Source organism: Papaver somniferum, chromosome 3 (assembly GCF_003573695.1).
Source record: "Papaver somniferum cultivar HN1 chromosome 3, ASM357369v1, whole genome shotgun sequence".
Taxonomy (NCBI): Eukaryota; Viridiplantae; Streptophyta; class Magnoliopsida; order Ranunculales; family Papaveraceae; genus Papaver; species Papaver somniferum.
Window position 1 is genome coordinate 89,242,617 of NC_039360.1, and position 20,751 is coordinate 89,263,367.

Here is a 20,751-nt window from a genome sequence, read left to right on the forward strand (position 1 = left end):
TTTTGATTTTCAGTCAAATCCTGAACTTTATTTCAAGTCTGACCTCAAAGAGGAAATGTAAATAATATCATACATGTCTTTGTTTTGAATAAGAACTTTAATCTATTTTGTTGTAAACAAAAGTAAATCAATTCTAATTTATTTCTTTTGTTAATTTTTATTTTGTTTTATTGAGAACGGTAGAAGAATATATATTTTTTAAGGTGAGTTTCTTGTTATTCATTTCACACAGTTGATTCATGTTTTGATTTATAATTATATCAAATTGTTATTATTGATTTCAAATTTCTCAATTTGGAATAGTGGGTTCATGTTAATTTATAGTTTCAATGGCCAACTTTGGGGAAGAACATCCAGCTCGGGTAGACTCAGTCCAACCCCTTAAAACTCAGCAAATTCATGGGTTTTTATGTCATATCTTATGGGAGAGAAATCCAAGGCTACCATGTAGCCACGGGATGAAAACGGTCAAACCTAGGGTATTTTAGATAGTTTGAAATAACAGTTCTTCTCGGGTGCCCTTATTCATATAATTTACGTAGTTCCTAATTTACTCTATATAATTTTGACTTACTTCCCAGGGATTCCTAGATAGTTAATCGGAAAATTAGTCAGTTAGCAACCAAAAGTATTAGCACAATTGACACCATTATGAGCTTCCCCAATACCAAATATTGATTTTCCTAAAGTTAACTTTCGATCCATCAACAAGATCAAAAGCGAATAAAATATATATTTTTCAGATTCACTACTTGCTCCTCTGAATCATCTAGAAAAACCACTAAATCATCCACAAATTGTAAGTGATTAATGGTGGTACCATTTTCTGTGACTTTAAAATCAGAAATCATTCTTGTTTGCGCTGCCTATTTAATCATTAGTGAAAGCAGTTCCACAACCATAATGAACAAAATTGAGAGATACGATCTCCCTGTCTAATTTCTTTTAGACTTGTAACATACACAAAAGTGAAATTCCAATATAATTTTTCATAAATGTTTCTGAATCGTATAGTGAGTAAGAAAGCCCCTACTAAATAATCATCCATCTGTATAACACCTTCATTCCACATGATTATGATACCTCCGGATGAACCAATCGATGGTCGAATCAGAAAGTTATAATTTTTATTACCTTAAAGTGACCTATCCAAAGCTTCATTCACTGCTTTTTTCTTTGCATCATGAATTGTGCAATTAGTAACATTATTCCTTCTAGTTGCATTCCTGATTGATGCAATTTTATCGTCTTTCCTATGCCCTCTAATGTTCCAGCGTCGTATCCTATGACCTTGTTAGAGCACTGCTCGGTCGAACTCGCAAGGGTTGCTATCTCAAGCTTGTTTGTCAAGTTCAGTTGATCAAAACTATATACTTGATTTCTAATCTACTTATAACTATGTCTCGGATTAGGATAAAAGTGTGTAGTTGATCTTTAGACTTCACGGCGTTCACCAATTGAAGAAGAAGATCTACTGAAGAGCTTGGAGGAACTTCATCAACAAAAGGTATGTGGAGACTAAAACTTATCTATCACTCAGAAGTCTATTATATTATAAGATGTATAGTTATATAAACTTTTACATTATACACATTTGATATTTCGAGCCGAGCTATCTCGCGTATCTATTTCTTGAAATATGTGTTGGAAGCTTTTAGCTTTAGCTAAGTTCATCGTATTCTTGACGAGTTTAGTTGGAGACAATTTATTTGTTGGAAACTAAATATTAAGTCAAAAAATGATCATGTGAAATTACTTTGAAACATCTTATATGATTTGTGTGAGACAATCATTTGATGTCGGCTAGGGAAGTTTCGTGTTGATTGATTAATCTTTTGAAAATTACTTGAAGTTAATGGTATGTGTGAGAATAGTATTGTTGTCTTCCAAGGATGTTTCAATGATTAAATAAGAGTTTTAGAACTACCATGTCTGGATATAATACAGGTTGTATACTTTGTATACTAACTGTGCAAGTTTAGTTCATGTCCCGAACTATTGTTCGCGAACTCTGTTTGCGAACTGGTTTACCTGTGAAAAGGACCGGAACTTGTGTTCGCGCACCTTGTTTGCGAACGGGGTAGACAAAGCCAAGTCTGGAACTCCTATTCGCGTACGCTATTTGCGAACGGCTGGACAAAGCCAAGTCTGGAACTTTTGTTCGCGTACTCAGTTTGCGAACATAGAGGTTATGTTCTAAAATCGGTAAAATGTGACTTTCACACTCATGAATTAAGGATCGGTTTGCTAATTTGTTTGCGAACTTAAAGTCCCTGGAACTTTAATGTATTAAGGTATGTGAACTAGTTTTACAAGCCGTGGCATAATATTCATGAATTGGTTCTTGTATAAGTACTTTGTACAATTACAAACCAAATTGATTTTGCTTCAAATGGTTCATATACATATTCCTAATAAGATGATGAACATTTGAACTACTCTATTGAAACACATTTAGATTTATTTGATTATATGTCATGATTGATTGATCATCATATTTGATCTAGAAGTGTTAGATGAATATGGATAAGCTATAAGTGTTAATATGGCTAACTTCGGTTAACTATTATTGAGCCAACTAAGTATACACGTTTGGGTATGGTTCATCCATATCTAAATATAAGTATATTTCATTTTTGTGTATCAAGCTAATACCATCTAACGGTGGAGATTGATTACTTAATTTCTAAGCAGACTTAGCTTGAATCTTAAATCAGGATTTTATCTAACGATGAATATTGAATGTTTTGTTACTAAGTTATCTTAGCTTAGATTGTAAGCAACCCTGATTTGAAAGATTATATAAGGGAGAACTCTACCAACTGGAAAACCTAATCCCGATACTTTCGTGTGTCCTAGTTGAAAAATAGAGTTGATTCTAATTTAACCTAGGTTTTACAAAACCATTATTAGGTTAACGACTTGAAGACTTCATTTGGGATTCGTGAAGCCAAATACAATAATATACCCTGTATTTTCATATTCTAATCTTACTTGTTCTATCGTATTGAGTTTTATCTTCTCTAAGATTTACTCGAGATTTATCTCCGATAGGTAAGATATAAAAAGTAATCAGAACATTTCTTTGTCTCAGACTCTTGTGATTCCGCAATAACTTCTTCTGTTAATCAGTTAGGTTACTGTGAGGTGACTAATATTTCTAGGTTGCTCTTCGGAAGTATAAGACCAGATTATTAGTTGGTTCCTGCTCACCTTGATATTTGTATCAAAAGACGGAACAAAAAGAATAAAGGATAGACATATATGTGACAGACGTATTTGTTTATTAGTCTTCGACTTTGGGTCGTAGCAACTCTTAGTTGTGGGTGGGATTAGCTAAGGGAATCAAGTGCGCATAATCTGGCGTGGTACTAGATGCTAAGGAACGCGACTGTACCTTAATCGGTGTGAGACTTGGTTAGGGCTCAACTACATTCATGTAACACTCTATCCTTTCACTTCTAGTTTTTGTTTTGAACTTCAAGACAAAGTTCTTTTGATGGGGTTAATGGTATAACACTTCGTGTCTTCTTCTCGGGTTTAACCAAAATCCATTAACCCAATTCTGCACTTTGAATGCCTAAAACTCTTATTTTGGAATTTTTAGGATGCCTTAAGAATGAATGTCAATGCTTAATAGAAAAGTCTGCCTTATGTTAAACCCTAAAGGTGCTATAATAGTGACCCATGCATCCGGGCACGTGTCACATTTTCTCTAAGACATAAAAAGAGAGACTGGAGAGAACGAAGGGGGGAGTAATTTCCTATTCTTGTTTTCTCCTCTTTCCTTCCTCTGCTACCGAAAAATTGAAAGAAACCAATTGAAATCATGCACACCTAAGTTTTATAGAGACATAAATACATTTAGGTACTAATGTTGTTGATGTTGGAGCTGGTGCTTGTTATACTTAACTGATAATGATCACTGATCACCGTCATGATGAAAAACTATCATCGATTAACTTATGTCTGAAAGAGGAATATTAGCCTGCTTAACAATTGAGCCAAATCTTATACTTAACTGATAATGATCAATGATCACCGTCATGATGAAAACTATCATCGATTAACTTATTCTGAAAGAGGAACATTAGCCTGCTTAAATTCATTGTCATTTGGGATTTGCGGATAAAATGCCGCAAATCTTATCTGACCTTGTCCATCTAAGAATGTCCATGGATCATTCCTCTTTTATAAAATACAAACTTAAATAAAAATTAAGTAACCTTGGTTAAAGGTACAACCAACACAGCAAGGAGGAACTTGCACCCCTGGGTAAGTGGGGGTGCACAAAGTCGGACTCGTCCCCGATGCTTCCAGTCAACATTGAAACACCCCACCAGAGATAATGTTATTTTCTTTTGCCATGAAAGAAAAAGTTTCATTTTTACGCAAAACTCTCTCTCAGTAGTGAATTGAGTCCACTCTCCCGCTATACAGAGCAAGTCTTTCTTCATTTTTACCCTGTCACCTTACACTGTATTTAGTAGTACTAGTAGTACCCTGGAAAGAAGTTTGCCCTAATCTTCAACAATCATCCAATCATCTTCTTCTCTGAAGAAAAAACTAGGGTTTCTCACACATTCAAATCTCACGGACTGAAGAACCCTAAATCACTATTGGACATCTCCTGGGAGCGCTTCATTTTCAGGGTTCTTCTTCACTTTTTCGAAATCTTTTACGAGGTATGTTTCATCTCTTATATTTTCCTCAAAAAAAACACATTAACCTTTCTCCTCAAAAAAATAAATAAAATCTCTTATATTTTCCCCCTTTCTCCTGTATCTTACTTGGAATAATTTGATTTGTTCTGTGACGAACCCTAATTTCAGTATTTAGGTGTTAAATTGATGATTGAAATCTTTTGCTTAGAGTTGAACCACTGAGATGAAGGATAATGAGGTAATGGCAGGTCAAGATTCGACAGATACATCAGGAGGAGAAGAAGAAATGGTTCATGAAGAAGTAGAGGAGCATGAGGAGTCTGTTCATTCAGAGGGTGATCAAAGTCCTGATGAGAATGGGATTGAACACAATATAGATGACGACGAGGATGATGATGAACCAGAAAGGAGTAAACGGGATGATCCTGACGAAGAAGACAATGAGGAGGAGGAAGAAGAAGATGAAGATGATGATGATGATGATGAAGAGGACGATGAGGATGACGAAGTGAGTCCTGTAAATCATGTTGTAGCTGCTGCACGGACAGAGCATAAATTTGTGGTGGATGACGATGAAGAAGAACTTAACCATGAGGAGACTGGTGTACAGGATCTTCGAAGACATAGAGAAAATGGTGTGAAGGTGGAGGTACTACCAAAAAAGGAAATGAGTATCGAGCATCACCGTCTCAGCACAGAAGGTTCCAACCAGTCGTTTGCTACTGACGTACACATGGTTGAGGGTGATGACCCTGGAACTGAAGAAGAGCAGGCTGCATTCATGAAAGAACTAGAGAATTTCTTCATGGAGAAGAGCATGGAATTTAAACCGCCAAAGTTTTATGGAGAGGGTCTAAATTGCCTCAAGTAAGTCTCTGCTGTATGTAAACCTTATTTTGTTTCTATTGGTTTATTGAGTTTTGGGTATTTTGGCTCAATACTAATTTCTTTGTATTTGCTTTAGGTTATGGAGGGCGGTAACTAGGTTGGGTGGCTATGACCAGGTATGCATTATGCTATTTTCTACAAATGCTTGTTTTTTTAACCATAGTTGGCTCGGCGGTTTAGTTTCTTGAGTATTCGTTGAAGTTTGATCACTTGTTGTGGTTTATCCACATATGTAAGTCATAAATGAGGTGGAGGCATTAAAAGTCATACAAATGAGCTATTAATTTAACAAATGTTTGTTTTCTAGGTAACCACTTGCAAGTTGTGGCGACAAGTTGGGGAATCTTTTAACCCTCCAAAGTAAGAAATTGGCTCTTTGCCTCTCTTGTTTCTGCTTCTTTGCTATGTTTATGTTTTATCTTATTTGATGAGATGTAATACATAGTTTCCAGATATCCTAATAACAGTTAGTATAACAGCAAATTTTTTTATGTACCAAATGCGATAACTGACCATAGTGAATGATATGGAATATCAACCCTGTTATTGGTCCTTGACACGCGATCGGTAGAGTTGCCAATAGTATAAATCATGCTTTAAGTTTGCTTAGAGTAAGGGTTCTGGCGTTGCACTAAAAAGTCTCATGCGACAATAGCGTATGTATTCCTTTACTCACAAAGGAATTGAGTTGTTTCGCTGGATTGGATGGTTGAGCTTCTTGCTTTTATTCCATCATCATAACATTACCAAGTTCAGGACTACAAATGGAAGATGAATCGAACAAGTACCAAAAACCCCGAAATCAGTCGTTGTATATCGATACACTCGTGGTCTGTTTTCTAGTTTACTGAGCATAACTGGATCACTATGGTTTTCTTTCAAAAGAATTTGTTCTCAGTGTTATACAGTCTCTTCTGAGTTTTTGGAATGTTATATAGACAAAGGGTGCTAGTATGGTGGTGTCCGATAAGGTGATAACATGTCCCATATTACCTCAAAGTGACCAATGTGGAATACGGGAATGGATAAATATGTATTCGTATTGATGCTTTTGAATGGTTATGCTCGTGCCTCGTGTTAACTGGTTTCCCTTTTTAGTTTCAACTTTACAATTTATTTGTTTTTTGTTCTTGCAGAACTTGTACCACGGTCTCTTGGTCATTCCGGGGTTTCTACGAGAAGGTGATATTCTCGATCTGTTCAGATATACTTAGCATGAATAATTCGCTTCTCACATCTGTATAACCACATATTATATAGCTCCTGCTCTCGTTTATTGACACAATAAAATGCATAACTGCTAGAGGAAACTGGGGTAAAAAGGAATGCATTAAAGTGGTTAATTATACTAAAATAATAGGTTTATCTCGTTTGTGAACTAACAATTTATTGCTACAAAATATTCAAGAACTATCCAAGAACTGATTTTTATAAAGTTGTTACCACTTACCAGTGTCTATCGTATCGTGTAGAGTTGTAATATTAGCTGGAATATAATACCAGCTTTACTAATTTCACTAATACTAGCTTGTAAACATAGTTCTACTCTGTTTTGTTGATACTAGAGTAGTACTGTTATTAATTATTGCCTTCTTTGTTTTCATGTGTAGTCTCGCTGTAATTAAAAAACTATGCCCTCGCTTCAACATAAATTACTATAATCCTGTTGTTTGTTACCTCATCAAACCGTGTTTGATCTGAAAGAGACTAAGCAATATCGCAAACTTGCCATGCAGATGAAATGAATAGAGAGGGTTAGAAAACTCTTTAAGCTCATAGTCAATACAGATTAGAACTAAGATTATCGTAACCTAGAAAGGGATTGGGGTAGCGTGCTACTTTTGGAAACTCAAGAGAAGCACTGGAGTCTTAATGCGCGTGGGATAGTAGTGTGGATGGAAGAGTGTTTAATGATATATGTAACCCTTTGTTAGCCTAGGATTTAATGATCAACTTCTACACGCATATTATTTGGAAGTGTTATTGGTAAAGAATTCTAATTCGGGTTATTTGATAATCCTTTTATGAATTGGATCTCAAGTGTGATTGTGAAAGTTTGCTAACATGGCAATCAGAGCTTCTTTCTAAGCCAATGTGTGCTGGATATAGACTTCAAAATTTCAACCAGATATGCAAGTTAGAAGTGTGCCTACTGCCCAACTTTGCACAGTTGTTTATCTACGTTGTGACTTTAATGCTCCCTGTTGTGTATATATTGTTGTTACAATTTCATTTGCATCTTTTTGCATGGATTCATGTGAAACGCTGACTTCGAGTCGTGGCAGGCACTTCTGGAGTATGAAAGGCATAAAATGCATGGTGGTGAGCTCCATATCCCTGCATCCCTGGCAAATCCCTCAAGTGCTGAACGTCAGGTACTTTTTCGATTATAAATCTTTTATAATGGCCCACATTATCTATGTTGTTAGTTTTTTTTTACAATATCGTTGATATGCATTTATGAATATAGTTGAACCTTAGTTACACCTCAGATGGGATTAAAAATATTTTGCAACCTCATAACTTTGCAGGTCAGTGGTCATCAAGCACCAGGACCTGGTAGGGCAAGAAGAGATGCAGCTGCACGAGCCATGCAGGGTTGGCATTCTCAGCGTCTGCTTGGGAATGGTGAAGTTGGTGACCCTATCATTAAGGTATATGGTGGCTTATTACTAAGCTCGTTACATGTATTATATTCCAGTTTCCCAGTGATGTGTGGTTCTTAATTCTAATGACCACTGAGATACAGCCAAACATGTTTCTTGTTCAGCAGGAGAAAAACTCTATTTCTACGCCAAAGCGTGACAAACACCTTAAAAACATTGGTATGGCTGTCTTGTAGCTTAATCTTCAAATGATTTTAGCGTTTTCTTGGTAGGATTATAGGCTTATTTGGCCATCTTTTAAGTGAAACTTACTTTTCTCATCTGTAGCTATTCCGTCAAGTGCTCTGAAGCGTAAAAAAGCATCTATCATGGAGCGTTCTGTCAAAAGTGCACATACTACTTTCAAAACAGCTAAGCCGCAGTTAAATTCTTGACCTCTATTTAGCTTTTCAATTATGTATTACAATCTTAAAAGTGTAAAAAAAAAGTAGAGGGTGTAATCAGCGGTGCGTAGGGCTCAATGATTGTGTTGCAGTGATCAAAGAGTACTAGTGTCGAAGTTAGTATATGCACTCTTTGGGTACAACATCTGTATAGACTTTAGATGTGCATTTCTAAAGGTTACAGGAAAGCTCATTGCCCGTAGTAAATAAAAGTGATATTTAGAGGATCTTTTGAAGCCATGTGATGTTTCGGTATATTTTTTCTGCTTTGTGAAGATGAAATACCATCTTATATGCTGATTTGTAGTTGGTTATTTGTTTTGTGTAAATACTTTTTAACCGTGCAATTGTTGAATTGGGCTCTAATCTGCAGGGTGGATACCATGGTTGCTGATATTGGAAATCCAGCTGATTGGGTGAAGATTAATGTTCGAAGAACTGTAAGGATTGCTTTCACTAAGTACATTTAACTCTGGATGTAATAAGAAAGTGTTATCCTATTTGGCATAACATAACTAGGGAAATGATGCCTTTATGCAGAAAGATTGCTTTGAGGTGTATGCTTTAGTCCCTGGGCTTTTACGTGAGGAGGTGAGTGCATGTTGTTCTCTTCTCCACATATTTTCGCTGATCATTGATTTTTAAACTCGAGGTCTAAATTAGACACTGAAGTGCTAAACCTGGATTTGCTCCCTGTGTAGTTTTTCTTGGTATCTTCTTAGTACATTCTAGTTCAGGATAGCATACCGTTGAATTATGTTTAGTTTGGAAAAGTAGCTCTGTAATATTTATGATCCAACTTTCTGCTGATGCTACTATTTGATATGGGAAATCAGGTGCGCGTCCAGTCAGATCCAGCAGGTCGTTTAGTGATTTCAGGTGATCCAGAGCGGCCAGATAATCCATGGGGCGTCACACCTTTCAAAAAGGTATGCCGTATGCAGCTTCCATTTCATTTAAGCTGGAAATCAAAACCAATATTGTTCTTATACGTTTCCGAACAATGTTCTTGTGGCCTATCGGGGCAACAAGCAGTAGGGCTGAGGGTCTGATATTCAGTGAGGTCTGACCTTCTAGATCATTTGTTCAGTTCTGACTTCCAGTTTGGCTGTTTCTGTTCACGTCTTTTATCGATGGAGCCTGATTTTTTTTTTCAATGAATGGTCTGCATATTGAGTGAGCCTCTGGATCATCTCAGTGGGGGCCTGGCATCCTAATACACAAAATGATGAATGATTAATGGTGTATCACCCTATCTCTTTCAGCACGTAAATATAGATAACTACATGGAATTTGTGCTAACCTATAACGCCTAAAATCTCTTGCTATATTGTTTTGCCAGTACCCAATTTTCCCCCTAAGTCTATGCTAATTGAATTCTGCTTCCAGGTTATTAGCTTACCTTCGAGAATCGACCCGCATCAAACCTCTGCTGTGGTAACTTTACATGGCCAATTATTTGTACGCGTCCCATTCGAGCAGTCAGATTTGTAGATTATGCAGCTAGTCTTTTGTCTTTTGAAGTAGTCACATGCGTTTGAAGAAGAGAAAATTAGATAATGTTGTGGAAGCAACCAGGCGGCAAAAACTTATATATTAGGAGCCTTTTGAAGCAAATTAACAAGTCCCTTGCAAACCTAGATCTAATAGTTTCAACCGTGTGCTTTTCAAAAGCTTTGTAAAACTATGTATGTTTCTGAAGGGCATATTTCTGTTTGTAGATACGCAAAGATTTCAATTGTTTATAGGTTATGAAATTTTAATATCTACGTTCCAGATGCATGGAGTAAAACAGTTGGGTTCGAGAAATGTGATCACTAGTGGGTGTTTTACTGTTATGGCTGTTTTACAAAACTTTTGAGTAATTTATTTTCCTCTAGAATGAGGACTAACACATGGATGACTTTTTCTTGAGTAAGAATTTATAAATAACGACAACCAGAAGGTCCAGAACACTCCTACCATCATTTGGTTCATCAGGGAAGCTTCAATGTTGGTGACAGTTTAAAAGTTGAAAAGGAAATCAAATTACATTAAATCTCATGAAAATACAAGTTTCCGTCCAGAAAGCAAAAGAAAACCCCCCATATATGAAAACCGACTATAAGAGGCGCAGCTTAACCCTCCAATCTTAATTAGGGAAAACTGAAGCCTCCTCCACCTCCTCCGCCTCCACCTCCTCCGCCACTTCCTCCAATGACAATCGTGGGTGATTCACCTGGTGGATTCATAGCGAGCCAAAGCAATGATACAGTTATTGCAATCAAGCCTGACCAGACATACACAATTGTTGGAGTCTTAGCCCTTCTCCCCATCAATCCCTTAGCAAATGGATATAAATGAGCTAAAACCCAAGAGCTAAAAAAAGTTCCGCCCATAAGTTTACTCCATTCTGGAGACGCGCTGAATACTGTCCTTGAGAATGCAAATATAATCGCAATTATATTGACTAATGCGATTACAATCGGTGGGATCATAAGTGAAGTCCATTTCACTAGGTACAATTCTGCGTAAATATCGTCGTTACCTTCTTCTCCCGCTGCTTTGGATGTCAAAGTGAAGGAAATCTCAATACCTGCCATGACTTTCAGTAAACCTTGAATGACAGCAGCTAAATGAGCACTGGTACCAGAAATGAGCCAAAACTGCTCATTCCTCCACCATTCCTCTAAACTAATTTGAGCCCATTTTACTTCCAAGATTGCCAGTGAAATGAGACAAACAGTTATGAGAAGAAGGTAGATGAGGAAAGTAATACTTAAACTCTGCACAATGAACTGTCCAGAGAAGAGAGACAAGGCAGGAAGGAAGCAGTACACAATGAGGAAGAAGGAAGTGAAGGGATAGATGCCAACGTTTAGGTAAGCAAGACGCTGCAGGAACTTGAGCTTTCTAGTTGCCAAAAAGGCATTATTTCCAGAGAAGAAGATCTCCACAGAGCCTGTTGCCCATCTGAGGACTTGATGGAGCCGATCTGTGAGATTGATTGGTGCGGATCCTCGGAAGGCATCACGTTTAGTAATGCAATAGACTGAATGCCAGCCTCTGTTATGCATGCGGTAGCCTGTTACAACATCTTCTGTGACAGACCCGTAAATCCACCCCACTCTGTCTCCCCATTCAGTCTGGTCTTCATACCTGCATGCAATGCCAAATGATACAAAAGTTCAGTATAGGTTTTGATGTCACCTTATTACTGTTCTCTATTTTTCAGATGGTTGGTTTTGAGCTGTACTGATCAAGTGCTTGAACAGTATGTATCAGAGCTAAGTATTGTGGTCAGGTGAGGATCACCACTGAATGATTGTTAAGATAAAAGTTGAAAACTTACCAACAAGAGATTGCCGAGACAGCCTCCGCAACGGTAGTAGCATCTAGTGGTTCCCTAGGAACCCTGAGGATGCCTGGTGGTCGACCATATTTTACCATCGGGTGATCAGCAAGTGGACGGCCCTGGTACTCAGCTATAGGGATAGACTCGGCCAACAACGTGGAATTTCCAAACCTTTTTGGTAGTAAATTAACATCAAGTTCAGGGTCAAGCTCATTTGGATGAAGAACATGTGTGTCAGAACTAAGCACTGATTCTGCCTTCTTTGGTGTAGGTGGATCAAACCCATACAACGCAAATCGCCTAAACATACAACCAGTTCCCACATAAACTGGACCCTGACAGAAGCACCAGCACAGAGAACCAAAGCTTTAAGCATTCCAATAAAATTTACTCTATAAATCAAGGCAAGATAGTAAAACAACTGGTAGTCACTGATCGGTAAACGTATTACCTGTACACCATCAAGGGCACGCATATTTCCATCGAAGAAGACAGTGTTGTTATTAGCATATCGATCAGAGGGATCGATACCTTCAAACCTTTGAGGAAACTGAATGTAACAGATATTTTCACCACCTCTATCCATCATGAAGCACATTCCCTCCCTGATGGCTTTGCAGTTATAAATGTAGTGATCACAATCAAGATTAAGGATAAAAGGACCATTAGACAAGATAGCTGAAGCTCGAACCAAGCAATTCATGGCACCAGCTTTCTTGTTGTGGTCATAACCAGACCGTTTTTCTCGTGAGACATAAACAAACATGGGTAGGCGGATATCAACATCGGTGAAGTCTATAAGGCTGTCTTCTTCACATCCCAATAATGCATCACAACTTGGGGGCTTCAGCATTACCTGTCCACACGCGAGAGATTATGGCAAGTAATTAGGAATTTTTTTCAGTAAATAATTCTTCATCCAACTTGAAATGAGTTGAGATTAGTAAGTACCTGAAGAATCCCAGGATGGTTACCTTTGGCATGGTCAGGGGCAGGATTAGCCCAAGTTCCAGGCCAATGTGTACCGTCAGCCATCCAAGTAGCCTTTTGAACTTTAATAGGTTCCATTGGGTCACCACCCTCTCTCATTTGTTTCAGTTTTTTCATTTCTTCTCTGGCATTGAATGCTTCTGATCTTCTTCTAATTGAGTCCGGTAATCCGTTTATTCTAACCTTAAACTCATCATACTCTCTTTTAATCCTTCTTCTATCCTTCACAAAATCTGGCTTACTCTTGTTCTTCGTCGGGTCAGTTTTCATACTAAAGTAACTGTCAGGATTCCTGGGTTCAATATTATGTTTCCGGCAAAATGGCACCCATAAATTTGCGAAACTTGCAGCTTCAGCCATGGCTTCAAATGTAAGTAATGCACCACCATCGTCTGACACATAACAAGCTACTTTCTCGACCGGATAGTCGACCGCCAAAATTGAAAGTATAGTGTTAGCAGTGACTAAAGGTGGTTCTTTGTCAGGGTCAGCTGTAGAGACAAACACATCAACACCTGGGAGATCTGATCTTCCAGTTGGGTTTGAAGGTGATGGCATATCAAATTTGTCACGTAACACTGAAAGATCGGTGGATCTATTTATAGGACAAAGTTTTGGTATTTGATCAAGTATCCATGAAAATGCAAACCATAATTCACATGTGATTGACATTGCCCACAGCCACCTTGCATCAGGATTTGGATGCTGAACACGCCACGTCAAGAAGAAAATTAGTCCTATACCTCTGACAGCAATCAACAGCCTGCAGTGTGGTGAATTTCACATCACTAGAAGGAGGGTAACATACATATAATGCAAAAGTTACTAGATGTTATGTTATACTGTACCGGTAAGGACTAATAATAGCAGCAGGGATGGGAATTCTTCGACTGAGAGCCCTCCAAGGTTTATCCATGGTTTCAACCATTCCTCCTTTGAGTCCATCATCCAAATCATCCATGTAAATATCATCTTTTGGCCAGAAAGCATTTCCATAACCATACGTTCCCTTAGTCTCAAACAACCATCGGTTATGATCGAATTCTCCTGTTTGATTCCTCTTGAGCAATGCCTTGCTATTGTTGTTTGCTTTCGCTACTGATCTGTTTGAGTCCGGAGCTGGCAATGGCAATGACCCACTTGAAAAATCTGGTATATCGTCATCAAAATCTCCAATCTTATATGGTTCTTTACATCCAGGACAGATACCTGTGTCCTTTTGTGCATCCATGTAACAATCTCTGCAGATCTTGAACCTATATATACAACACAGTTGATATATACCAAGTGCATTAACAAAATACGGTACTTAGATGCTTGAATGTGCACATGTCAGCTGCAACATCATGCAGTTTGGAAATATGCTTCATCTAACATGACTAGTAAAATATGGAACCTTAAAAGAGGAAAGCTCAAGCTTGATACCTGCACTCACAGGGAGCGACATCATTTCCTCTTTCATCTTTCATGGTTTTGCCATCACAAGCTGGCATTCTACATGAAGAACCCCTAGCTCCAGCCATTTGTGGATGTTTCACCTCGGACTCGATCACCTTGTCCATGAGATGCGCCCTGGTTACGCTATTGAATCCTCCAGTAAACAAAGAATTCGAAACGTATTGTTCTTCAGCCTTAACAGCAACAGACGTATCCATTGGTTGGTTATCCGGGGTTGGTGGAAGGTGGACTGTATAATTTGTGTAATCCCCAGAAAATTCACCGGACACATCGAAATCCTCTTTTGATGAAAGGCTCACGTAACGTCCACTCGAAGTTCTCCTTGCAAATTTCACTGTCTGCCCTCCATTGCTTTTGGTGGTGCTTCCACTGGCACCGGCACCACCATTAGTTTCATTCGTCGCCATTGTATATGTATTTCTTGGAGGTAATATTTATCTCCCCTGGCACTAAAAATACCCTACAAGCACCAAAGTTTTTCCTGATTAGTATGTCATTTTGTACTTCGTTTCATATTGACACCAAATTTTGCTACCAAAAGATGATGCAAGATATTGTAAATAGTTTGAAGGTTGATTCTTGCGTTTTCCTAACATCTTTAGAGATAAATAATTAACTAGGCAAAACAAAGAAAAAATAAAGAGGAAGCAAACACCAAAAGAATGCATTGCATACCTATACAATTCGGATGAACATCACTAGACATTGACATTGTTCGTACATAATGGAACTCAGATCACAAATCCTGATTCTAAACGAATAAAATCTGTTATTTTTTTTTGTTCTCCCTTGTTGAAAGATTTTTCTCAACAAAATTTCATTCTTTCTTGAATAAGTGAGGAATGATGGTATCAATGATAAAACCTCTAAACTACCGTCAACGGGAAATTGACATTTTTTTTTCCTTCTAAAACTTGATTAACCTGTTAGAGAGAAAGAGAAGGATACAGAATATGTTTTGATGGTGAAAGACCAAGTCCTTTTCTGTTCTATTTTGGGAGAACGCTCTTCCAATGTTTTAGGAGATTTCTGTGGAGATTTAGAGATATTGTTAGCCACCCTTCTGTTTAGTTGTTGGAGGGAATTTTTTTCTTTTTTGTTGTCTGCATGGAACTTGTAGATTTCTCCAGGCGTGACTGGTGTGTTGGGGTCTCTACTGAGTTGCATGTATGTTACAGAAGCGTAACTCTGGGTCTCTACAGAGTTTGGCCAATAGTAAGTTGATATGTTCACACAATGAGCAGATTCACCTTCACAGAGAAGTAGCAATTATCTCCTTTCGTAGTGAAAATATGCTGGTATAGTAAAAGAAGAGAGTAAAAAAGAACAAGAAAATTTTCCTCTTTTTTTTCTTTTTACTAACAAGAAAATGTTTTCCTTTCATTAATTTATCCCCAAAAAAAGTGGTGATTCACACTGCCACCAAAAGTAATTATACATGCTGCCCCTTAAAATTTGGGGCATAAAGATTTTTTTACACTGGACAGGGAAGACAATGAAACACACAAACAAACAAAAAAAACTCCACAAATTTGTATACAAAATTTGCAGCAAAGAATGATGGACACAGAATGACAGAAATACAGATGTAAAAGTTGAGTCATAGCAAAAAAAATAGTCCTGACGGATGTTTATCTTTGCCATCAGATTTTGAACCTTTCCTTCTCTGGTATATATATTATATGAAAAGAGTTAGGAAGACAAATCTGATACGGGCGGCAAGTCCAGTTCTTCATCTGAATCAATGGCGTCCACGTAGTTGTAGAAAGCGTTAGCCTGCATGGAGGGAAGAATCAATTTGAGATGAACAATTGCCAATTCTGTGTCTGTATAGAATAACTAGAAACAATGTTCTTGCTTTTGATTCTGGCATAGCATACATTACATGACTGCGAAACAAGTTCGCATCTGTCTACAAAAAACAAACATGTATAAAATAGAACCTTACCTTCGGCCTTGGAACTACAGCTTCAAAACTGTGAAAGACTGGTGTATCAAAATTTGGGCCTTCCAGAACAATATATGCCCCTTTATTGTTGAATCTCTCCTCTGTTGCCTGCATAATACATAGTCAAAACCAATCGTAGCATATGTACATTCGTCGCGGTAGTTTTTCTAATTGGACCGATTCTATTTAGACACTCCAGGCAATTTATTTAAGTTGGTTAATTGAGATCAAGGGTTTCAAAGACCAACAAATAGCAGAAGAGGGAGTAAGAGATACCTGAAACTGTGGATAGTCAGGAGCACTAAAGATGGTAATCAACTTCCCCGATTCGACCTCATGGTCAATGGTGTATCCCTCCCCCATTCCTAGTAGACCAGGTCGTTTTACCCTTGCATCAGGACCTTCATGTGACCTAATAATCAACTGTAGGTCGAGGGTACGCAGCACTGGAAAATTAGCATTTCAAATTCTAGCAGTACTGATCTTCATTATTAAAAATATGATATACAAATAAACCAAGAATTATGGGATTTTAACGAAACGTAAAAGACTGGGTCAGTGAATTTGAAAATTAAGATGACAGACATATTAAGATAATAATCATGTCATATTCTGGAGCATCCTCATCAAACTTACCTTTAAATTATACTTTTTGAGGAATTCCTCAGTGCAGTCAGGACCCCATATTAAACCAATACCTCTTTCTGTATTTGGAGAAAGACCAGGTTTCATCGACGGATCAGACCAGAGAACATCACCTGGTATCAAATTCATACCTTCCCATGGTGGGTCAAGAACCGACCTCCTCGCTTTAGCTAATTCCTCAAGGGAACCAAGTGTCAAAGGGGACAAATCAGGCTTCAAAACAATTTTACGACCTTTCTTTCCTTTGGGCCTCTTTGATGGGGTAACTGGAGTACCTCGAAAAAGTCCTCCATGAGCCGTGTAAACACGCCCAGCTATTATAGATGCCAAAGGAAGTCCTTCAAAGCATCCTAGACACTTTCTGTAGACATGTTTTCCATCACTACCATATTTGGACATCACCTCTTGTTCAAAACCATACACAGATGTGCAATACTTAGATTCATGATTCCCACGAAGAAGAAACACTCTATGCGGCAAAAAGACCTGTACATTGTGAAAATATAGGCATATTCTTAATGAAACAAGTGAATTCATGGTGTAAACACATTCTGGGACAGCATAATTTAGCTTTGAATGCCTAGTTTAGTCTCTAATTTTGTCTTTCTGTGAATGTTATATCTACATGAGAACATAAAGATCCAATCTTTTTCACAGCAAAACAAAGATCCACTCCAATTATGAGATGAAATTTACTGATATGTTATAAATTGAAAATTTGACATATTGAGAAAGACAAAAAGCACATACCTTCCAAGCTAACAAAAGAAGAAAAGTCTCTAACCCCCAAGCTCCTCTATCAACATAATCACCATTAAAAACAAAGAACCTATTATCTGAAGGTAAACCAGCATCATTCAATAGAAAGATTACATCATGTAATTGTCCATGAACATCTCCAACTACAACAACACTTGAATTTTCATCACACTCATCAATTGTAACACAATTAGGTTCTTTATGTAGTAACTTTGAAGCTGTAAGTATTAATTTATCGAAAACAGATACAGGTAAAACTGAAGGAAGTTCAGTAGGTTTAAGAAATTTGGATGACCATTCAAATGTTGAAATTAAGTTTTGGATCCAATCTTGGGTTATTGTTCCTGTTTCAGGCCATGAAAGAGGAGGAATTTGTGACGGTGGTGGTGGTGGTGGCGGCGGAAGTGAGTCTTGATTAGACGTCGAGGGATCATCTCCAACCTGTAAGGAATCTGATGAAGTAGTAGCAGTAGTAGTAGATTCGGACTGCGATAACATAATTCCTGATCAGTTTTTTTTATTTTTTTTTCGAAATTGCCGAAGCCCTAGAAATTTTAAGATCTAATTAAAAGAGGGAATGGAAATAAGAATCTCGTGGATTCCAATGGTACCGGATAAATTTTTGATGTGGGCGTTCTTTGATGGGGGCACGAGGGATAAATCAGAAGTTCACATGTGTTTTTCATATTAATTGATTCAACTAATTTTGCTTCAAAAAATATCATAGATAAAATATAAGCAATTAAGATAACCAATATTTTCTCAAAAAATAAACTTGTCTTGTTTTTTTTGGAAACAAAATTTGTTGGAATCAATTAATATGAAAAACACATGTCAACTCCTGATTTGTCCCTCATGCCCCCATCAAAGAACGCCCACATCAAAAATTTATCCCAATGGGACCCTCGTTAAGATCTTGTTTTGTAATAAACCATGAGTTATCTTATGGGGAAATTAGGGGGAGACCAAAAAAAAAATATTTTCATTCTCAGGCCCACAATTAATTTTAGGTACAGTGACACCCATAATTATATAAAATTGTTAAAAATGTCCGCATGACGGATTATGCATCCGCATAACGGGTTATGTATCAGGGGTATAATTGGCAACGCAATTTGGATATAACATATCTAAAAATCCGCGCCTTGGAATTTTACAAATTTTACATCGTTGGAAATATTTTTAAGAGAGCTACGCAACGAGTACAAACAACAATATTAAATTTTTGTTTTTCACGAAAAAATCGGAGGTGATCACCATTTTAGGCAAAATTTCGAAAACTGACTACATAACTATTATGCAGCCACCAAAAAAGATGCATAACACATTCTGCAGACGCATAACGAATTATGCAACCATTTTATCGACTGCATAACAAATTATGCATCTGCATAACAAAGTTATGCATCTATAACAAGTTATGTAGCCATTGTTTTGGTTGATTTTAGTGCGTATATAAAAAATTGATGCATAATGCATTATGCAAACATATTTTCGAATGCATAACAGGTTATGCATCTATTTTCTCGATGCATAAAAGATTGTGCAACAAATTTCTCGATGCATAATGCATTATGCAGCCATATTTTCGGATGCATAACAGGTTATGCATCAATTTTCACGACTGCATAACATGTTATGCAGATATTATTGTAGGTGTATGACAAGTTGTGCAGTCTTTGTTTTGTTGGTTTCAATAGTGACGAAAAAGTTGATGCATAGCGTGCTATGCAACCGTTTTCTAGACTGCATAACAAGTTATGCAACAAATTTTGTAGATGCATAACAGGTTATGCATCCATTTTCATAGCTGCATAACAACTTAAAACAACACCCAACAGACTAAAAACCAAATCTGATCTTGACATGTTATGCAATCAAACAACTTATCTCCTTGCAACAAGTTTTTCCATGAAGCTATCAGCTGCATGTATAATTATAATAACCACATAATTAGTAATGAAGAAGAAATGGGAATTTGAGGGGGTTTTCGCCGTCAGAACGAAAGAGTTCTTTAACAAACTCTAAGTTGAGGCTCCAATTTGATGTCAACAAATGGGAATCTCCAGTTTGATTAACTTCCTGTCCCTGGTATCCTTCGTAAAGATGCAGCACGTCGTCGAAGCTATCGAATTCATTAGGTGTTTTGTCAAATATTGCTTTAATTTCTGGACGAACGACATGACCCAGTGCTTTCACCGCATAAGCTAGAAAGTCTGAGAACTTCAACTGACTAAATTTTTCATCTCTTGGAATGTATATGTTCAGGTTCAATATAAACAAGCGAGTTTCGTAATTTGGATCTACAAGTAAATCAATGAATTTGTATTAAAAAAAATATGATCAAAGAAAAGAAAAGGTAAAAATTGGTAAATCTTAGAATCGACATAGGAAAAAAAGTTTAAGCAGTATAAATTATGAAACCTTTTTTATCTGGTTTTCGCCCCGTCCTTCCTCGCGGAGGGTAAGGTAACTCAGTTGAATTTCCGAGAATGGGACGGTCGGTTCCCAAATCATTGTACAGTGCATAATCATCGTATTTCAGCAGCAAGTCTTCTTCTTTGTTTAATCGACTAGACCCTAACCCCAATTCTTCGTTTCTGCATCAAATCCATGTCCAATTCTCGATCTGAACCCTTCAAGCACATACCACATTTCTCTAGTCTCTGGAACTTAACATTCATCTCTATCTGATTCTCTCAAGAACACCAAACCCTAGCTTCAGCGGCATCAGAATCAGGTGTTTTCTTCTTCATCTCAAAACGAACCAACTCTTATTGATGTTCTCTGATAGAAACAACTTCACATCTTCATCGGCAGCTCTCTCTTCCCATTTCTTTCTCGATTTCGTCTGCCTCAATTTCAGATGTAATAAGGAGATATTAATCAACTATTTGGCAGAAAAGTGGAAAACCCAATAGGTGCTCTTGCTTTAGTCTCCACAGAGCTGTTAGGGGTTATCAGAGAAGATATGCAAGGAACACTAATCAACTCCTCATTGTTACTTCCACCACAA

At 37.4% G+C, this 20,751-nt stretch overlaps 3 protein-coding genes across 11 annotated transcripts; 1 reads left to right on the forward strand and 2 right to left on the reverse strand.

Moving 5' to 3' along the window:
• Positions 1-4,380: 4,380 nt before the first annotated feature.
• Positions 4,381-10,439, forward strand: LOC113356766 (AT-rich interactive domain-containing protein 6-like). Of its 8 annotated transcripts, none has more exons than XM_026599975.1 (13): positions 4,381-4,685; positions 4,833-5,531; positions 5,629-5,668; positions 5,860-5,912; positions 6,689-6,734; positions 7,838-7,927; positions 8,084-8,206; positions 8,302-8,377; positions 8,486-8,579; positions 8,975-9,041; positions 9,121-9,192; positions 9,438-9,530; positions 9,991-10,439. In XM_026599975.1, the coding sequence occupies exons 2-13, from the start codon at positions 4,888-4,890 to the stop codon at positions 10,093-10,095; spliced, it is 1,503 nt and encodes a 500-aa protein (XP_026455760.1). In that variant the 5' UTR covers positions 4,381-4,685; positions 4,833-4,887; the 3' UTR covers positions 10,096-10,439. The 8 variants fall into 8 exon arrangements, with proteins under 8 accessions (XP_026455760.1, XP_026455759.1, XP_026455763.1 ...); XM_026599974.1 differs by having other exon boundaries at positions 4,873-5,531; XM_026599978.1 differs by having other exon boundaries at positions 4,873-5,531; positions 8,326-8,377.
• Positions 10,440-10,594: 155 nt separating this feature from the next.
• LOC113356765 (cellulose synthase-like protein D4) lies at positions 10,595-15,317 on the reverse strand. The gene is made up of 7 exons (XM_026599973.1): positions 15,059-15,317; positions 14,351-14,843; positions 13,774-14,181; positions 12,887-13,688; positions 12,387-12,791; positions 11,933-12,270; positions 10,595-11,739 (listed from the first exon to the last, which is right to left on the reverse strand). Exons 2-7 carry the CDS (start codon positions 14,788-14,790, stop codon positions 10,737-10,739), a joined length of 3,396 nt encoding a protein of 1,131 aa, XP_026455758.1. The 5' UTR covers positions 14,791-14,843; positions 15,059-15,317; the 3' UTR covers positions 10,595-10,736.
• Positions 15,318-15,735: 418 nt separating this feature from the next.
• LOC113356767 (serine/threonine-protein phosphatase 7-like) lies at positions 15,736-18,324 on the reverse strand. 2 transcript variants are annotated; one of them, XM_026599982.1, is made up of 5 exons: positions 17,727-18,324; positions 16,968-17,462; positions 16,608-16,754; positions 16,332-16,439; positions 15,736-16,159 (listed from the first exon to the last, which is right to left on the reverse strand). In XM_026599982.1, the coding sequence occupies exons 1-5, from the start codon at positions 18,231-18,233 to the stop codon at positions 16,076-16,078; spliced, it is 1,341 nt and encodes a 446-aa protein (XP_026455767.1). In that variant the 5' UTR covers positions 18,234-18,324; the 3' UTR covers positions 15,736-16,075. The 2 variants fall into 2 exon arrangements, with proteins under 2 accessions (XP_026455767.1, XP_026455768.1); XM_026599983.1 differs by lacking the exons at positions 15,736-16,159; positions 16,332-16,439 and having other exon boundaries at positions 16,614-16,777.
• Positions 18,325-20,751: the final 2,427 nt, after the last annotated feature.